At 43.4% G+C, this 18,153-nt stretch overlaps 1 protein-coding gene across 1 annotated transcript in view; it reads left to right on the top strand.

Moving 5' to 3' along the window:
- The window catches only part of LOC138258772 (galectin-8-like), a 266,967-nt gene that overhangs the window by 202,893 nt on the left and 45,921 nt on the right, over positions 1 to 18,153 (top strand). Inside the window, exon 5 of the mRNA XM_069206019.1 lies at positions 6,272 to 6,443. Coding sequence (XP_069062120.1) covers positions 6,272 to 6,443 — 172 coding nt within the window. The remainder of the gene's footprint in view (positions 1 to 6,271; positions 6,444 to 18,153) is intronic.

Genomic DNA, 18,153 nt, shown 5'->3' with positions numbered 1-18,153 from the left:
CCAATCTGGTGAAACGTTCTGAATAATTTTCACAAATGGACGAAAGTCTTAAAATGAGAGGGCTCGAATAGAACTGTGACTAAACCACCCAAAATATGTTTATGTATGGGGGTGGAGCTTGCCTGACCTGGGATGGCTGGCTCTTAGGAGAGCTCCTTCAGACATTTCTTCTTCACCAGCATCCTTGTGCAACCACCCATTAACATGTAGTGGGACCGGTGCCAGAATGTCCTGCTGCAGCTGCTGAAACTGTGAGGATGCTCCATTCCCAGCCCAGACCTAAGGGCCGGCCTGTAGTGCGACCACTCGGCCGAGTGTGGCTCCTGCGCAATTGATTGGACATCCGGATGTGGGAGGCAACCTGGAGTGATGACCCAGATGGCACCTTGACCAGGATGTGGCCGGCCGTAAACTGGTATGGTGTGCGTGGTTTATTTGGCAAGGACCGTATGCAGTGGAGGCCTTGTGCCGTGTGGTGGAGGGGCTTAATAGCATGGGCCACTGTGCTGGCTGAGTAGGACGGTTCCTGGTTGTGGGGACGCCTGTTGTGAAGTATCTTGGTGCCCACCTGTGGCCCTTCACACATTTACTAGGAGACTTGCTGAGAGCAGCAGGGAGGACAGTAGGGGGAGCAGCCTCCTATGGATCCTTTTCAGTGTGTCCCAGTTTTGGCAGTGGATTGGAGAGATTCTGTGCTCAGTGCCTACTGAGATGGTTGTGGTCTGGGCGGCAAGATGTTCAAGCCTGACAAATCACAACCCAAGCTACAGTTAGGCCAGAGGAAATCAGGCAAGGATTGCTAGGGCAGCCCTATCCTGGATGGGGGTGCAGCTGGTGCTGAGAAGGAGGCCGTTGATGGTGACCTATATGCTATTCTGTCAGGGATGCATCATACCCTTGTAAGAATAGATGGGAAGATTGACACACTCACATTTCGCATGGAACTGAGACCAATACTGTAGCTCTGTTCTCGCTTGGCTGACCGTCCGAAACGTCGTAATACAGTGTTCCTGATTGTCAGCCCGGCGGGAACATTGTAATATGACTGGGGAGGACACCACCGGCATGATGATGGGGTCCTCCCCGCGGCATTGGAAGTCTTGTGGCCAGACCGCCAATGTTGTAATCATGCCTTAAGTGTGGCAAACATTTAGTGTGGCTGTTGTGTCTGCATTTGACCGCTACCTTTACATTTATGATACTGCACCATCAGAAGAGCCTAAGAACAATAGACCTCAATAGTCCTCAGGCGTCCACAGAAGCAGCTGGGGGAAACAACTTTCTAATTACCACCAAAAAGATAGAAATCGTCATCAAATATACCCATATAAGAAATCGTCATCAAATCTACCCATGGGCTCAGTGGAATACGGGCAGCCATTTTCCATCAAGCAACAAGTCAATGGGCAATTTCCAATGTACATGTCTTGCATGTCCTCTTAGTCAGTCCATGACAGGTGGTATAACTCTTTCTTGATGCCCATTTACAAAAAAGGCTGCAACTCATTACCCGAAAATTACTGTCTAGATTGGAGAGAAAGATTTACACTAAATTCCTCCTGAAAGAGTTCCAAAAATGGATTACAGAAAAGATCCTAATACTGGATTTTTAAACAGGCTTCATTAAGTGATGTAGTATTGTTGATAACCCTCTGTCCCTGCCCCATGTTAGTCGATGCAACAATGAAGACAAAGGTTAAATTGCTATATACTGCTGCTATCAACTTCAAAATGGCATTTGTCAACATAAATCGAGGAAAGTTATGGGAGGAGCTATGAAACTGGCTCTTTCAGATTGTGCGACCCTTTCCCATCCAAAACAGCTAGCGGATCAAAAATTAAACTTCCTATAGTGTGAAGATAGTACTCTCCTCCTAGATCAGACAGCATTAGGGCTACAGAAGCAAATGGAGGAGCTGGCTGCCTACTGTGAAAGCAATAACATCCTGAGTAACACTGCAAAAACTAAGATCATCATCTTCGGCTGTCAGCTAAAAAAACAGGAAATTGGTCAATCTATAATCACCCAATGCAAAGAATACCACTTTATAAGTATTTTAGGGCATGATTTGAAGAGATTGGGGGGAGGGGGTGATTCCACCAAAAGCAGGCCCCAAAATCTCCACTCTTGCACTGTGCACAGTTTTTTGTAGACACAAAAAAGTATTGCATCGCCAGATGCTGTCTTTTGCAAATGGGTTCCGCCCATTAAGTACGCCCTGATTTTTGCTTTTTGATCACCAGGACTGGACCTTTATTGTGGGTGAGCATACCTATCTGAGTCTTACTCCCAGTAAGTTCATGGTAAACTGAACTGCACATTTTCACCTCTGGTGTCCACCTTTTAAGACTGGGCTGCTGTGGCGCAGGTAGAGCAGGAGCACAGGGCTGGTTACACATGATCACGTGGGCACAGGCGCGTGCACACAGTTGCAGACTACAGGTGAGAGACTACAGTTGTGCGCAGTAGGGTAGCTGCACAAAGGTAACCTGTATGTGACAGCTTAAAGGTGTACATTGACCTGCCAAGATAGCCCTTTTAGCAGCCCTAAACCTTCCTGTAAAAAATTAATGTCAACCATATGTAGACCTTATTGCCAGTAAAAGAAGGGTGTAGATATTTAAAAATAGGCCAAGTAGAAATTAATGTTGAAAATGTCCTTACAGTAAAAGTTTCCCCAAAACTATTTTCACTGCACACGGCTGCTGCTACCATAGGGAATCATTGGGCTACCTTGTTACATTTATTAAATGCTAAATCCTGATTGGTATCAGCTAGAAAAATACTTCTTACCCTCTTTTGAATTGTAATTTAAAGTCCTCTTTAATGGTGAGGTCGAATTTTAGATTCTAATTTTGAAAATGACACTTTTAGAAAGTTAGCATTTTTATGCCCAAAGTTTCTGTGGCCTTTCTAGTAGTTTCCAGCTGCCTGAGCCTGTTAATGGTTTTCCTATCAAGAATGTGTTTTGGGCCCAGACAGTGAAAATTGGGACCTGGGTGTAGCTGGTCTTCATGGACGGATGGATGGGAAGAGGCTGAGCCCTGCCCTGATTACATTTCAAAGGACATTCCCCACAGCATACACAAAAGAACCTGACAGCAGGCCTGCCCTGCTTTTTGCCATCATAGACAGTTTTGAAGAACTAACCAGAACCAGTTTTAGGGGTAGTTCAGGGAATTCCCCAACACAAAGGCTGGCCTGAGGTATAAAAAGAGTACCTTCAAAAATATCACACGAACACTCCTGGATTTTGGGAAGATTCAGAAGAAGGACTGCCCTGCTGCTTGACGGACTGCCTTGCTGCCTGAAGAAGAAAGATTGGACTCGCTTTTCTTGATTCCAGCCTACCCAAAGTGACTCCAGGGGTCAGTTTGCTGTCCTCCTCTATGAGTTACAGGGACACAACAAGCTACAGGGGGCCTCCCTGCAACTGCCCAGCTGCAACTTCATCTGCCTTAGCCCTGCTGTAGGTCTTTGCTGGAGTGAGTCCTAAGACACGTAAGTCCTGGACCCTTGGCTGGCATCAGTAAGAGCTTTGCCACAAGAAAAAGGTGAAAGTCCTGAAGTTTGGGCTCATTGTTGATCATTAACAGAACTCTTCGCTTTTGATGTATGAAGGCAAATGGTCAGCTGGACTAAAATTCTCCAGGTATCCGACAGTTAGCCTGAACTTGTCATTTTTCCCCCAGTCCAGTGCGCCCAGATAACCATGAGTGACACTTTTAATGTTTTGGTGCTAATCTCACAAAAAACTTTGAAATCAGTATTACCAGTTCTACAGTTTGGGTTTTATTTGTTTTGGTGTCATGGTTGCATATGTCTCTAGCACACTGTGCTTGCTGGTACAAGTGATTCAGTCTCGACAGACATGACATTGTCATGTGGCCCATTGTTGCTGAAACTGATCATTGGCAATCTGCGACCTATAAAACTCCTGGATTCATCCTGTCAGAATTACTGACGCTATATTCTCGAATTGATTTCTAGGAACCCTTCATCAGGGATTCCTACACAGAAGTTCTCTTTTTTTTAAGATTGGTTCCCTTTCGCCTGACGTCTTCGCCATATATCTGGTGCTCACCTCTATCCTTCTGTCCTGATGATGACCTTTTTGTGATCAGAGGTCGACATGTCGTTGACTATATATGTATCTAGACTTTGCCCTTTGATCCCAAGACCAGACATAATCCAAGGAGTCAAAAGATATACAACTTGATATTGTGGATGCACTTTGTTCATTTTTAATTCACAGTGGAACATTTTTTCACGTGTGTGGGCAGTTTATCAGCTCTGAGTTTATGTAACTTAAAAAAAAAATGAATAAGTCGTTATGGATATAGTTGTGTTTTGAATAACCTCCTCATTTTGATTGCTCTCACGAATATGTGAATAACCAAAAACTGAATTATATACTTTTTATATTATTTTGCCCTTTTGATTTGATCATATCAAGTGGATAGTGATCACATCCACAGTATAAATTATGATTAATCATTTTAAATAGGTCTACAGTGAACCAGTATTTTTTAAATATATTCTGTGTATTAAAACGTACTCTATTTGTAATTGGTTTCGGATTTTTTTCTTGTGTTGTGTTATCACGTTATTAATGGTTGTGTTTTGCATAAATACATTATACATTGCCTCTAAGTTAACCCTGACTGATTTGTGCTAAATTACCAGAAGGTTAAGGACAGGTTAATTTAGTGCCTTTTGTGGTTCACCCTGGCAAGGATGGTAGTCTAGCTGGGATACACTGATATTGTCTGATGATCAGGAGTGAGGGGGCGGGGCACTGAACTGTACTACTGGGTGGCCCACGAACAGCATGGTTATTAATGATTCCACAAAGAGTATCCATCGCTGCATTTGGAGGTAAAGGACAGAGTGGTGTCTCTTGCCATTTTAGTACTTCACAGGGGCCTGCACATCTGGGGCATGGCGTCAGTTGCCTGCATTTGTCCGTGTGGGGGTTCTTTATGAAGCGGATCTGTCTCTGCTAAACCATCTACACTCATGGGCTACCAGTGAGCACAAAGCACACCGGCAGTTGAGACATCTGTGACTGCTTCTGGTGGAGGACCTCTATCACGAGGAGGTGATTCTTCATCATTGCCCAATTCCAAATGCTGGCTGAAACAACACTGTTTGACAGAGTCAAACACACTCTGCAGATGTCACTCCCTCGTTCCTGAGGGAGCTGCAGCCATGATTGCTCATGTGCTAATGAATGAGGCAATCATGTTGAAGGAGTATTTAATGCTGTCTCAAATATCAGACAAACTAAGGAAGAGACATGTAGAGCACATTGGGTTGCAGATTTGAAGGTTACTTTGACTGATGACCAATAATGGTCATAAATATGAATTGTGTCCTCAAACAGTAGATATTACATTCTACATTGTAAATATTTACAAAGCTATTGCACCCCTGCCTCCTTGAGTTCATGTGGACTTGTGGCAGATCGTAGATGCCCGCTGTGTCATTAACTGGAGGCAGATTTCATACATGTAGCTTGGACATGTACTTTGGTTGACTGCATATTGGTGTTGTACATTTGACCTGCTCTTTAGCATGGTGGGGTGTCTATTGCCACATCTTCCATTATGGCACCACTGGGATTTTTAAGGCGGTCCCAGCCTCTGCAGGGAAATATGCAACTATTTTCCTGCTTTTAGCTCAGAGGAGAGTGTCCATTTGCTAGGTGGAACCACTACAAACTGTGGATGACTGGCTTAATGATTTAATATATACTATTGGGCTGGAAGGGTTTCAGAAACTGATACCTCGCACTTGCAACCGAGGGATATATGGGACCACTTGCAAAGCAATGTGTCTGCAGTAGAAAACCCAACAAATGGAGGCCTGTGAGGTTAATACTGTGTGCTCGGAGCTTCATGAAGGTTTGCATGTTGCTGGCTGCCTGTTAGTTATTCATGTACAATAACGTCTCCTTGGAAATCTAGCTCAGCACTGCATCCTGAATGTCTCAGTGTTAGACTCCTCCTTTGCCTCAGTCCATTTCAATGTGGCTACAGATGTAGTATTGACTTCCACTCTCTACTGCGCGTTAATCGTGTAAACGCCAAAAATACAAACAAATAATATATTCAAATGGATGGAACTGCTATTTAGTGTTTGAATATTGATCCTGCTCAAGAAAAATGTAAATTAAAAGTTATGTTCTAATATTTGGTTAGCCGTAGTGTTTGCAATGAGCTCAATTCATTAAAAGTATAATTGTATTACTCTTTCTCTCTTTCATAGGTTTGCAGTTGAATTTGAGCACGATAAGTCAAACGTCGCATTTGAATTTAATCCCCGATTTGACTATATCGGGAAACGATATACATCTTGCAACTCCATGAAAAATAACGAATGGGGAACACAGATAGACAAGAGGGATGGTTTTCCATTTCAACTGGGAAAGAAATATAAGGTAAATTAAATGTACATCTCTAAATTTGTTTATTAAATATAACATTTCAGATTATTGAATTTAACCTATGCTGAAGAGATGCTCTGAACATTGCTATTTTGCAATTAGACACAAAACGTATCGTTTTTCTAAGGGGAGCACTAGCTTTGAATTAGTCAGTTTTATGATGAAGGGCAAAATCACTCTGAAGTTGAGAGTCGTATCATTACCAAGAAGCCGAGACTGATCACCAAAGTCACTATCTAAAAGGGCCAGAAAACTGGAATCCAGTTCGTAACAATATATGTGAAGCCTTTTAACAGATTCTGGCATAGCGGCACTGGTACACAATACTCCAAGACTTAGGTCTTAGATTTGAACATGGCACAATGTCACAGAGTGCCCTAATTTTCATTAGGTTCCTGTGTATGCTACAGGTGATGTAGTTTGCCTATGAGAGAAAAGGGTGAGGTGCCTGAGGCTTGGAGGCAGGGTAGAAGTAGAGTGAGGTTCTTCACAGTGCATAAGCAGGGGTGTAGTGGAGAGTGTGAGAATAGGTGCAGCCAAGCATGCAGCTACTTGCTGTCTGCTTGTCAAATGCTAGGAATAAGGATTTCCATTTATGGCATCCGTATAGCGTACAAGTTAGAAAACTATGGGGGTTATTCACTAATATTTTGCACAAGCACTTGTGTGTCGCAAAGCAATGCAAACCAAGATAAAAGGCACGTTAGTGAATCGCAAGATTGTGCAGAACACTTGAGCACCCGGGCAGCCCTAAATAAATCTAGGCCCATGTTGGGGTGTGCTAGATTGTGGGAAAGAAACATGGATCCTTCACTAGATTTGGGTACCTCCAATATCACTGTAGGCCTAACCTCAGAGGATAGTTCAGAACTATATTCTGACAGTTTGTTTACATGACAAGAAGTGGCAATGTCCTGCTGCATTTGCTGGGTTGTTAGTCCATAGTGTGTGTCCTGTATTGTTTTATGCAATCTCCCAATCAACAGTCTTTATGATCTTCGAAAATTTGAGTCAGATTTTGGGTGAAAGCCATTGTAAAAAAGTTGCCTGTGCCCAACTCAAGGAATTATAATACTTCATGTCAGGGTGAACCCTGAAAAAGTCAGGAAATTACCCGAGCCCAGCCCCCGGTAGCTAAGGCCCAGAGCAGACAGGCTTAATTTAGGGCAATGTGTAAAGTACTAAATTAGTAAGAACATCATAACACCAAACAAGGAGAATCCTAAACTGAATTAGTGAAATGGAGATAATGACAAAAATCCAATACGATGAACCAGAGATACGTTTTTTTAAAATGATGTAGTAGAAATAGTGCCAAAAAACGCAATGCCCCAATTGTAGTCTACAAGAGCAGTAGATAGGGACTCGGGGGCAATTTGAAACCGACCATGATGGAGCCCTGATCGGATACAACAGGTAGTTTGGTTGTGGTGAAAAGTATGGAAGTTAAAAGCTCAAAAAAGTTTAAGGTCCCATTTCAGAAAGTGACTTTTTTTTGTTTTTTTTAAGTGTTGAAATTTATTTTAAGTCCTAATGCAGACAATGGACTTTGTCACTTTTTCAGAAGAAGACTCCTCACTGACCAGCCCACTGCTGAAATCATAGCCACTGCCTTGAAAAGAAGGCCAGATACTTGAAGCAAGTTGACCCCACTGCAGCTCTGGAGCTTTGTAGAATTCATGCAGAAATGTTTTTAAGTCCCTACACAAAGTTGAACTTAAGAGTTTTTTCTGAGGCACTGAAAGCTTTGACTGGGACAAACTGAAATTCAACTCAACATTGTGAAACTGCTGGTTAGATAATTTTTCCAGCAGTTCCCCTTGAAGCTCCAGGGCTCTGGAGAAAAAGATTTGAAATGTTACCAAAATTCCTTCCGGGGACCAACAATCACAGGATTATACTTTAATGGCCTTCAGGACTTTATGGCTGGGCACTAAAGATTGCCAGAGTGTCAGGCAGAGTCTGACATCAAAGTCCAGTCCAGCTCCGCTGGTCAGCTGTATACTCAAGTCACAGACAGCAGGTCTAGTCCTCTTCCGATGTTCCACAAGTCTACTAAGTATTCTGACGTGCCACATTTATGTCAATACAATACAATACACTGAAGTGGTAAAGCACATAGCTACCCAAAACCAGGCTTCCCTGTGCTATTGGAAAACAGTGATAAAACATGCACAACACATTAAGGGAAAATATAGGTTTTTAGCTGCTTCCTAAAGTGCACAAAATTGTTTTTGCCTTTCAGCTTGAGGGGAAGAGAGTTCCACAGCTTAGTGGCAAGATGTGAAAATGATCATCCTCCACACCTAGACCTGTTAATCCTGGATGTGACTAGAAAATTAAGTGTACAGGATCTAAGGACCATGCTAGGTTGATAAGGTTTGATCAATCGGAGAAGGGTTTTTAGGCCCAGCTTCTTTTTTGGCATGATGAATCAAGCAGAGTGCCTTGAACTGGACTCTGATTCTTATGGGCAGCCAATGAAGAGCTTTAAGTGTTTCCCTCTCTAATTGTGATTTTGGAATTCCCAAACGAGTCTGTGCTGCGAAGTTCTGGATGATTTGAAGTTTCCTTACCACCACCTCTGGGATTAACCCCTGGATCATAATTCTTCTGGAATCAGCTGAAAGCCACTTCAAGTTTTTCCTGAGTGGTCTCAATAGACTGAAACTGGTAATCTGCAAGGCCATACATAGATGATTTTCTAGGGAGAAACCTAAGCTCTTTACCTCTTTTTTGGTTGTAGGACCTTCCCCTACCTCAGTGGGCCAGCTGATCAGTTACCAGAGGGATGGGTTGTTACCTACCACCATTACCTCAATTTTCTCTCCATTTGACTTTAGACAGATGCCCGCCATCCTTTCGGATACCTTCTTCAAACACCTGTTGAGTATTGTCAAGGTGACTGTAGTATCAGGGGACAGAGTAACTATCAGCTGTGTGTTGTCCACGTAGGACACCATCATGGACCCAAAAGGCACCGATGATGTCTAATAATGGGCAGACATAGACATTAAAGAGTGTGGGGCTCAAGGAGGAGCCCTGTGGAACTCCACATCTCAACTGCTGAGTGATGGAATACCATTATCTCTCAGTGGCTTGAAACCTCTCTTATCCAAGAAGGAAGCAAGCCATCTTAAAGCATTTCTAGAGATCCCAATTCCGTCAGGCACCAGCTAGTGGGAGAGGGGAACTTCTGGAACACTCCCCAACAAATGGGATAAGGTTCCCAATGGCAACCCTTTCCACATTTGCAGCAGGTTCTGTTTGCCCTACTGCAAACAGTATGACAGTCCCCCTCACTCCCAAAATCCAAGATGGGAAATCCCTTCTCCTCTCGTGCTGAGCCGGTGTTCCCACCCAGAGGTGCTGCTAGGGTAATGAGCAGTCTCCTCCTCGGTCTTTCCACTTGGTTTGCTGCCAGCCTGATTATGGGGCAAAGAATAGGTTTTGCCAAGTGTAACTTAACATTTTCTGCTGACAGAACAGCTCCCTTTGAAGTTAATAAATTATCTGGGCCTACCCAAGCTGGTCCTCCTGCAAAGGAAAGTAAAAACCTCCCGAGGCCCAGGCCATTGTCTGTTCTCTGAGAGTAAGTTCCACACCTCTTTTACACCTCATTCAGACCAAGCACTGGATGGGCAGTGGATGAAGAGCTAACGCAATTAGCCATGAAAAGCTTTAAGCAGGTTAAATGTAACATTATTAAAGTTACTTTTTCAATTTATTTGGTAAAAATCTGGTCTCACTATAAGACTGGATTTTTTATTAGATATAAAAAATAAGTCTTTGAATGGGGTCTGTAGTGGGTATAGGCTTACAGTATATAAATTATACTTTAACATTTCCTATGTACCAGTTACAGACTGACCAGTGTCATTGTCATTTGGGCCAAGTCACTGGAGAAACATTCCATTCCTAATGTCAAACTTGTTCTACCTTAAATATTATGCACCTTACTTTGTGAGCAGCAAGGTGTGATTAGGAGTGACTTATTTCATATTTAAAATCAGGTTTTACTACCCATCTATAGGGTGTTTTTGACTGGTCTGTGCAGCAGGGACCAAGCTGTTGCTGTCAATCAGAGCAACCCTGAAGCCATGTTTTCACTGCTATCATAGTGGACAGTATAATAGGTGCTGTAGTCCAAAGGTAACATTTAAATTCAAGAACCAGGATATATTTTGTGTACCATGTACTAGGATCATATAGGGAAAGTAAATAAGTCAATTAGGGATAAGCCAATATACCAGTTTTTAATGGAGATAACAGGCACTTTACTCCTGTTTAGCAGGTGTAAAGTACACATTCCATGGCCAGCAAAGTTAGGGGTCAGAAAAAGGCAAAAACGTGGGGTGGCTCTGCATTAAATGTGGATATTCTGTTTTTTTATTACAAATGTTTGCTCATTTATCTTATTTTCATGGACCTCATTTAGGGGCACAAAGGTTGTAGCTGTGACTCCTGACTTTTCATTTGCGAGTCCTGGAAACTGCCTTTGTTATTCTGGCCTCAGGGAATACGTGACTGAGATCAATGACTGCAAGTGAGTAAAAGTGGGTGACTGAGAATGAATTCATATAATTTAATATGAGGGTGAGAGTAGCTTGGTCAGTAAGATGGGGGCGGTGTGAGCTTCAGATTTTCCAAAAATCAGGATGGCATATAATGTTTAAATACATTAGAGGATAAGCAGGGTGCATGTGAGGGACCTAAGGGGCAGTGAAAAGGAAAAGGAATACTGTCTAGTACGAGTAGTGAAGAGACAACACACACTATTCTGTAAAATAACCAACATTTTTTAGGACTTTCAAAAGAGAGAGAATGTGTGCGTTTTTTTGTCTGTGTGCATGTAAAAATTCCTGCTGAAATCTGACATCTCACAATACCCTACTGAAAGCACTTGTACCCAACTATTTATCAGAAAATACATTTATTGGGGGAAGTGGGGTGTAACACCCCAAACACCCCACCCTTCCCGAAGCTACGGCCCTGGTGAGAGATCCATGGGAGTCAGTGTCAGTAAGTGAGTATAATTGTGAGTGAGAATGAGTGAGTCAGAGTGAGTGAGCATAAGAGTGAATGTTAGTTAGAGTGGGCAAGTGTGAATGTATGAGTGAAAATTAGTCTGAGTGAGTGAAAATGAGTATGTGAATGACAATGTGGTGTCATGCTTGTAAGTCTTCCTTTGGTCCTGGCCTACTTAAGGTAATTCTTGGCTTACAGAGGCAGCCATAGCAAACTACTAGCATACCAGAGGCAATTCGCAACTTGACAGGCACCAAGAACAAAATAATATCACTGGCATACTACAGGTAATCCTTGGCATATGGGACATCCCTGAAATACATCCCTGGTGCTGAAATACCGCAGGTAATTCTTGGAATTGGCAGCCATGGAAAAATGCTGGTGCTGGCATACTGGAGATAATATGCTGGAGGTATCTTGGCATCAGGCATGAGGGGTTAAAAGTTAGGTGTATCTGGACTGCTGGTGTCCAGCTTTGCTCTGATAGCTAATTTAACAGAACTAGTCAATCCTGATTGGCTGGCTGCAACATTTTGTAGAAGCCATTTCAGGGCTCAGGGACATGGTCTTGAAAATGAATACAAAAAACAAAGGAGTAGGGTGAGCACATCCTTATGCTCAGAGGCATGTGAAGTTTGGGTACCAAAGGGACACTCCTTGATTGGCTGGCCACAACATGGACAACAGGTTGAAGTAGCCATTACAGTACTCGCAGACATGGTCCTCATTGAAATGCCTTGTAATGAATGCTAAGTTCTGAGAGTCACAAAAAGCTGCAAATATAAAGGGTTATACCAAGTCACAATATAAATCATTTGTTTTGGTGGTATGCTGAATTTAGGAATTCCATTGGACGATTTTATCCTGTAACAAGTGCCGATCCTCAGCTTGCATTTGATCAAACATATTTGAGAGAAAACTGTTTCTCTCATGATTTTCTCATAAAGGTTCTAGAAGCCTGATATTCCAAGTAAAACATGTACTTCAGACAGTTGGAGTAGCCTGTCTGTTAATTGTGCAGTGTTATACTGTTGCCTCACCAAACAGTTCTAATGAACAACTCAAGGCTAATATTCCATAGTTATGGCAAAAGTGTGGCACACCTGAACTGCATCATGGCTGTTGGCATTTCCTTTAGAAATTAATACAATGAAGGGGCTCATTTTGACCTAGAATTTACAATGAGTGTGCTGGAAAACTAGACACATTTTCTATGAGTTATCAAGCATCTTTCTCATCCATGTCAGTAAAACATTTACTTCCACCACCAACAGTAGTGTTCCAGTTCATTCCTCAATAATTAACTGCAGGGTCACCTCACAGTTCCAACAAATAACTAGAGAATTAACATTTTGTATTCAAGGCACTCCTTCTAGGTCTTTTGGAAGCCCCAGGGCAAACTCTGAAAATATAATATACAGGGGTGCGTGGACCCCCAAAGGGACTACCATCGCCCTGGGTAACAAATCAATAATTGTATGCAGGGGCCATACAGAACTCCCTTGGAGTTCTGAACCACCACCTCCCTGGGACTATATAATAACTATTGCTGGCGGGGTTGCATGGACCCCCTTGGATCCCGGATCACCATCTCATCGGGTTCACAATCAAATATAAAGAGGGGGTCCCATGGAATCCTGGTCCCGGGGACCACCCACCCCCCAAGGGCCAGAAAAATTTTTAAAATAAAAAAGGGGAGGGTGTGCAGCCCCCCTCCCAGGCCATATACAGTTTTGGGGACCACCACCTCCCCAGAGCCAGGCTGTGCAGAAAAAAGGAGGGAGACCGCCGCCTCCCCAGGGCTTTATGCAGACACAATGTGGGGGACCTTGCAGCCCCTGGGGCATTAAATAAAATAATGAAGGGGATCTGTTGCAGACTCCATGCCCCAGTGACCGCCACATCCCTAGGGCAATAAATAAAATAATGAAGGGGGTCTGTTGCAGACCCCAGGCCAGAGGGACTACCACACCTCCCTGTGGTTATTTCCATATATGGCCCTGGGACTGCAACCCCCAGGGCCGGCTCCTGCTACCTTTCGAGGTGCCAACCCTTGGGCGGTAGCTGCTTGTTTTTGCTTGGCAGGAGCTGTGACAGCTGCAGCCAAGCAAAAGCAAACATAACAGCTCCCAGCAAGCTGGAGCATTAAAACTCCTAAGGTAACTATAACTTGCACCCTTGCCATGTACTTCTAATTACCCAAACATACTACAGCACTCATGACATCAATGATAACATAATTGATAATATCAATGTAATATTTGCAGTAAAATTATTGTGGAAAAAACAGTGCATGGCAGGGGTGCGATTTAATAAATATATATATATATATATATATATATATTTTGTTTTTTTCTTTTCTTTTTTTCTTGTGGATCGCTCTGTTACACTAGGTTTTTAAACATAAAGAACTTTCACTGCACCAAGTGCCTATGGATTTTGTGGTGTGATGATCCGTGCCTCAGTGGCTGCTGAAGAGAAGAGTCTGCAGTGTGATGGGATATAAATCTATCTATCTATCTATCTATCTATCTATCTATCTATCTATCTATCTATCTATCTATCTATCTGTGTGTATATATATATATATATATATATATATATATATATGTGTGTATATATATATATATATATATATATACACACATGTGTGTGTGCGTATATATATATATATATATATATATATATATATATATATGTATATATATACATACATATACATATTACCTAGTGTGCCTCTAGGTAGTTATAGTTGGGACCTAGTTTCTCTAGAAAAAGAGTTTTTTCACTTGCCTATATCAACACTCACTTCTGCTGCTATCTGGAAAGTTTCAGAGTGATCCGTGAAGCGGGGACCAGAGAAAAAGATGGTGTCCCAAAACATGCTTTCTCCATGTTAATTTCCGTAGGTTGTTTAAACACAACTACAACTCGAACCACTGGATGTAATTACACCAAATTTGGCAGAAGGGTAGTTGTTGGTCCAGAAGTGCCCTTTTTAGGGTCGAGTGCGCAAGCACTCTAGCCTTCTGTAATTTCTCTGTGGGCTTTTAACCACACCCACCACATGCCCATTAGTTTAGTTGGTTTGTGGGCTTGTCTTTTTAAAAAAAAATATTTGATTTAATTTGTGACAGTCATGCATACATCATGCCTTTTCTCGTGCTTAGCCCTCCTCATGGGCACCGGCCAATTACTGAAAACATATGAGACTCCATGTTTTCTGCATGGCTTCTGGACTGCTTTCTATTTTTATTTCCTATGCAGTGCAATCTCACTGGGCAGTAGTGAAGCACTTTGCATGACCTCGACCCTGTTACATGGATAATTGCATAACTGCAGATACATTTGACTTCTGTTTCCTTTTGTGTGCTCATGCTCATGGCTTGGCACTTTAAATTGGCTCGCTTATGTACAACTGTTTTACATTTCATATTCAATTTATGTGGCAAGAAAAGTCCGGTTAGGACTGTATAAACCTAATAGCTCTAAGTTGAGCAAATGCTAGACCCATTGGATTGCAAATGCTTGTTGTTATTTGGTGTAAATCTGTTCAGTAGTTTTTCAGATATTAAACAAAAATCATATTTGTATATATAGGAAGGCGAAGGCTAGGTAAACCCTCCTGATCTCATGCTGAGATCTGATTGGCTGCCAACCCTTCAGCTTCAGCTTAGTTCCCGAAAAAAAGATAACAAAAGGGGGGTGGAGGGTAGGAACACCCTGACCCCTTAGCCCTGTTGCAGTGGTCCCACCCCCACCCCACCCAAGCAAAAAGGTATTTTAGCTGAAAATAGCAGAGAATCCCGGACTCCAGAAAAAATGTAAAAAAAAAAACCAGCTTGGGCTCCCAGGCTTGTTCTGAAAACAGCCCCAGGATGAGCTTGGTCCTGGTGTTAGTGTGTGGTGGAAAAAGAAGAGGTGTGCACGGGAACCCCTCCTAGGACTTATCGTAGCCCCAGGGACCACCACCTCCCTGGGGCACTTTAATATATGTATGCGCATGGGCCTTCTGGTCCCGCCTGCACCTCGAGGACTGCCACATCCCTGGGGCAAATCTGTGTAAATACTTGCCGGGGACCTGCATGTCCTCACCAGAAGCCCCAGTGTCCGCCGGCTAAACAATCAATTAATGTGTGGGGGGCCAGGGCAGACCTTCACAACCCCGGGGACTGCCACCTTCCTGGGGCTGAAATCAAAAAATTAAGGGGTCTGTCGCAGACCCCCAGCCCCGGGGACCACCACCTTCCTGTGGCTAAATAAAACATTGGAGGCTTCTGGAGCAAAAAATGGCCCTGGGGACCGCCACCACAGAGGGCCGGCTTCTGCTATGTACTGGGGTACCCACCTCCATGGTATAGCTGTTTACTCTGACAAAGCTCCTGCCAAGTCAGAGCAAACACTCCGCTTCCAACAGGGAGCGCTGTCAAAATGCTCTCACCCGCTGGAAGCGTAGGTTTAATCTCTTTCCCTGCCCGCAGACGTACGTGCAGGGAAAGAGATGAAACTATTGCTCATGCACGCATGTTTAGAATCTCCCTTCATGCAAGAGCAATGTTAGTCACACAGGAGGCGGAGAGCTGGCTAAGACCGTGAGGGCCTTGGAGCTCTCCCCACGGCCCGAAGGGGACAGAAAGATGCAGAATGAAGGTCAGAAATGAGCAGGAAGAGGCATAATAAAGGTGAGAAACGAAGAGAAAGAGGCTGAGTGAAGGGCAGCATGCGCAGAAGGAGGCAGAATAAAGGTCAAAAAGGAGTGGAAAGAGGCAGAATAAAGTTCAGAAAGGAGCAGAAGGAGGCAAAATAAAGGTGAGAAACGAAGAAAGAGAGAATAAAGGTCAGAAACGAGCAGAAAGAGGCAGAATAAAGGTCAGCAATGAGCAGAAAGAGGCAAAATAAAGGTGGGAAACAAGCAGAAAGAGGCAGAATAAAGGTCAGCAATAAGCAGAAAGCGGCAACATAAAGGTCAGCCATGAGCAGAAGGAGGATAAAAAAAGGTGTGAAACGGGCAGAAATAGGCAGAAACGAGCTTGAAGAGGCAGAATAAAAGTCAGCAACAAGCAAAAAGCAGCAAAATAAAGGTGAGAAATTATCAGAAATAGGCAGAATAAAAGTCAGCAATGAGCAGAAAGAGGGAAACTAAAGGTGAGAAAGGAGCAAAAAGAGCCTGAATAAAGGTGAGAAATGAGCAGAAAGAGGCAGAATACAGGTCAGCAAAGAGCAGAAAGAGGCTAAATAAAGGTGTGAAACAAGCAGAAAGAGGCAGAATAAAGGTCAGCAATGAACAAAAAGAGGCAAAATAGAGGTCAAAGACTAGCAGCAAGAGGCAAAATAAAGGAGAAAAACAATCAGAAAGAGGCAGCATAAAGGTTGGAAACAAGCAGAAATAAGCAGAATAAAGGTCAAAAGCTATCAGAAAGAGACAGACTAAAGGTCAAAAACGAGCAGCAAGATGCAAAATAAAGATCAAAAATAGGCAGAATAAAGGTCAGAACGGAGCAAAAAGAGGTAAAATAAAGGTCAGAAATAATCAGAAAGAGGCAGAATAGAGGTCAGAGTCCAGCAGCAAGAGGCAGAATAAAGGTCAGAAACTAGCAGAAAGAGGGAAAATAAAGGTCAGGATTGGGCTGAAAGAGTCAAAGTAATGGGCAGAATGAGCAGAAAGAGACAAAATAGAGATCAGAAAGGAGCAGCAAGAGGCAAAATAGAGGTTAGAAACAAGCAGCAAGAGGCACAATAAAGGTCAGGAGCAAGCAGAAAGTACCAAAAAATAATGGGCAGAACAAGCAGAAAGAGGCAAAATAGAGGGCGAGCAGAGAATAGGCAGAAAATTAGCAGAGGAGACACAAAACCAAAGGTGAGCAGAGAAGAGGCAGAAAATTAGCAGAGGAGGCACAAAACCAGAGGCAGCAGAAAGTAGCGGACTGCGGGCAAGCTGGACAGGAGGACTGTCACAGGGATAGCTGACACAAGGATCTGCTCCGTGTGCCTCCCTACTTTTTATACCCTGTACCCATTGACTGACCCTCTCATACATTTACACACCCTCTTACAGACTCACTCACACACACCCTCACAGACCAACTCAGAGAACGTTGAGAATGTTGCACAATCTCACAGACCCACTTACACACACCCTCACAAACCCACTCAGAGAATGTTGAGAATGTTGCACGCTTTCACAGACCCACTCAGACACTCATCCGCCTTCTCAGAGAGTCCGCCTTCCTCCATCCTGCTCTGAAGCCACCAAAACCAACTGCAATGTACCCTAGGGTTAGTCCCTCAGCCCAACCCTCATCAGCGTCTACATGGCTCCCCTTGCTAACATCACCCGATCTCACAATCTCATCATCATCTCATACGCTGATGACACCCAGCTGATTCTCTCCCTCACCAAGGACACCACCAAGACCAACCTCCATGAGGGAATGAAGACCATCGCCGAATGGATGAAGAACTGCTGCCTGAAACTGAATTCCGACAAGACTGAGGTCCCCATCTTCGGCTCCACCCCCTCCGCATGGGACGACTCATGGTAGCCTCCCACACTGGGAACCGCACCGACACCCACCAACCATGCACGCAACCTGGGATTTATCCTGGACTCTTCACTATATATGACCCAGCAAGGCAATGCCATCTCCTCCTCCTGCTTCAACACCCTCTGCATGCT

Source organism: Pleurodeles waltl, chromosome 9, assembly GCF_031143425.1.
Source record: "Pleurodeles waltl isolate 20211129_DDA chromosome 9, aPleWal1.hap1.20221129, whole genome shotgun sequence".
Classification (NCBI taxonomy): Eukaryota; Metazoa; Chordata; class Amphibia; order Caudata; family Salamandridae; genus Pleurodeles; species Pleurodeles waltl.
Note: the sequence above shows the minus strand (reverse complement) of the source record. Positions and strands in the feature narration are given on the sequence as shown.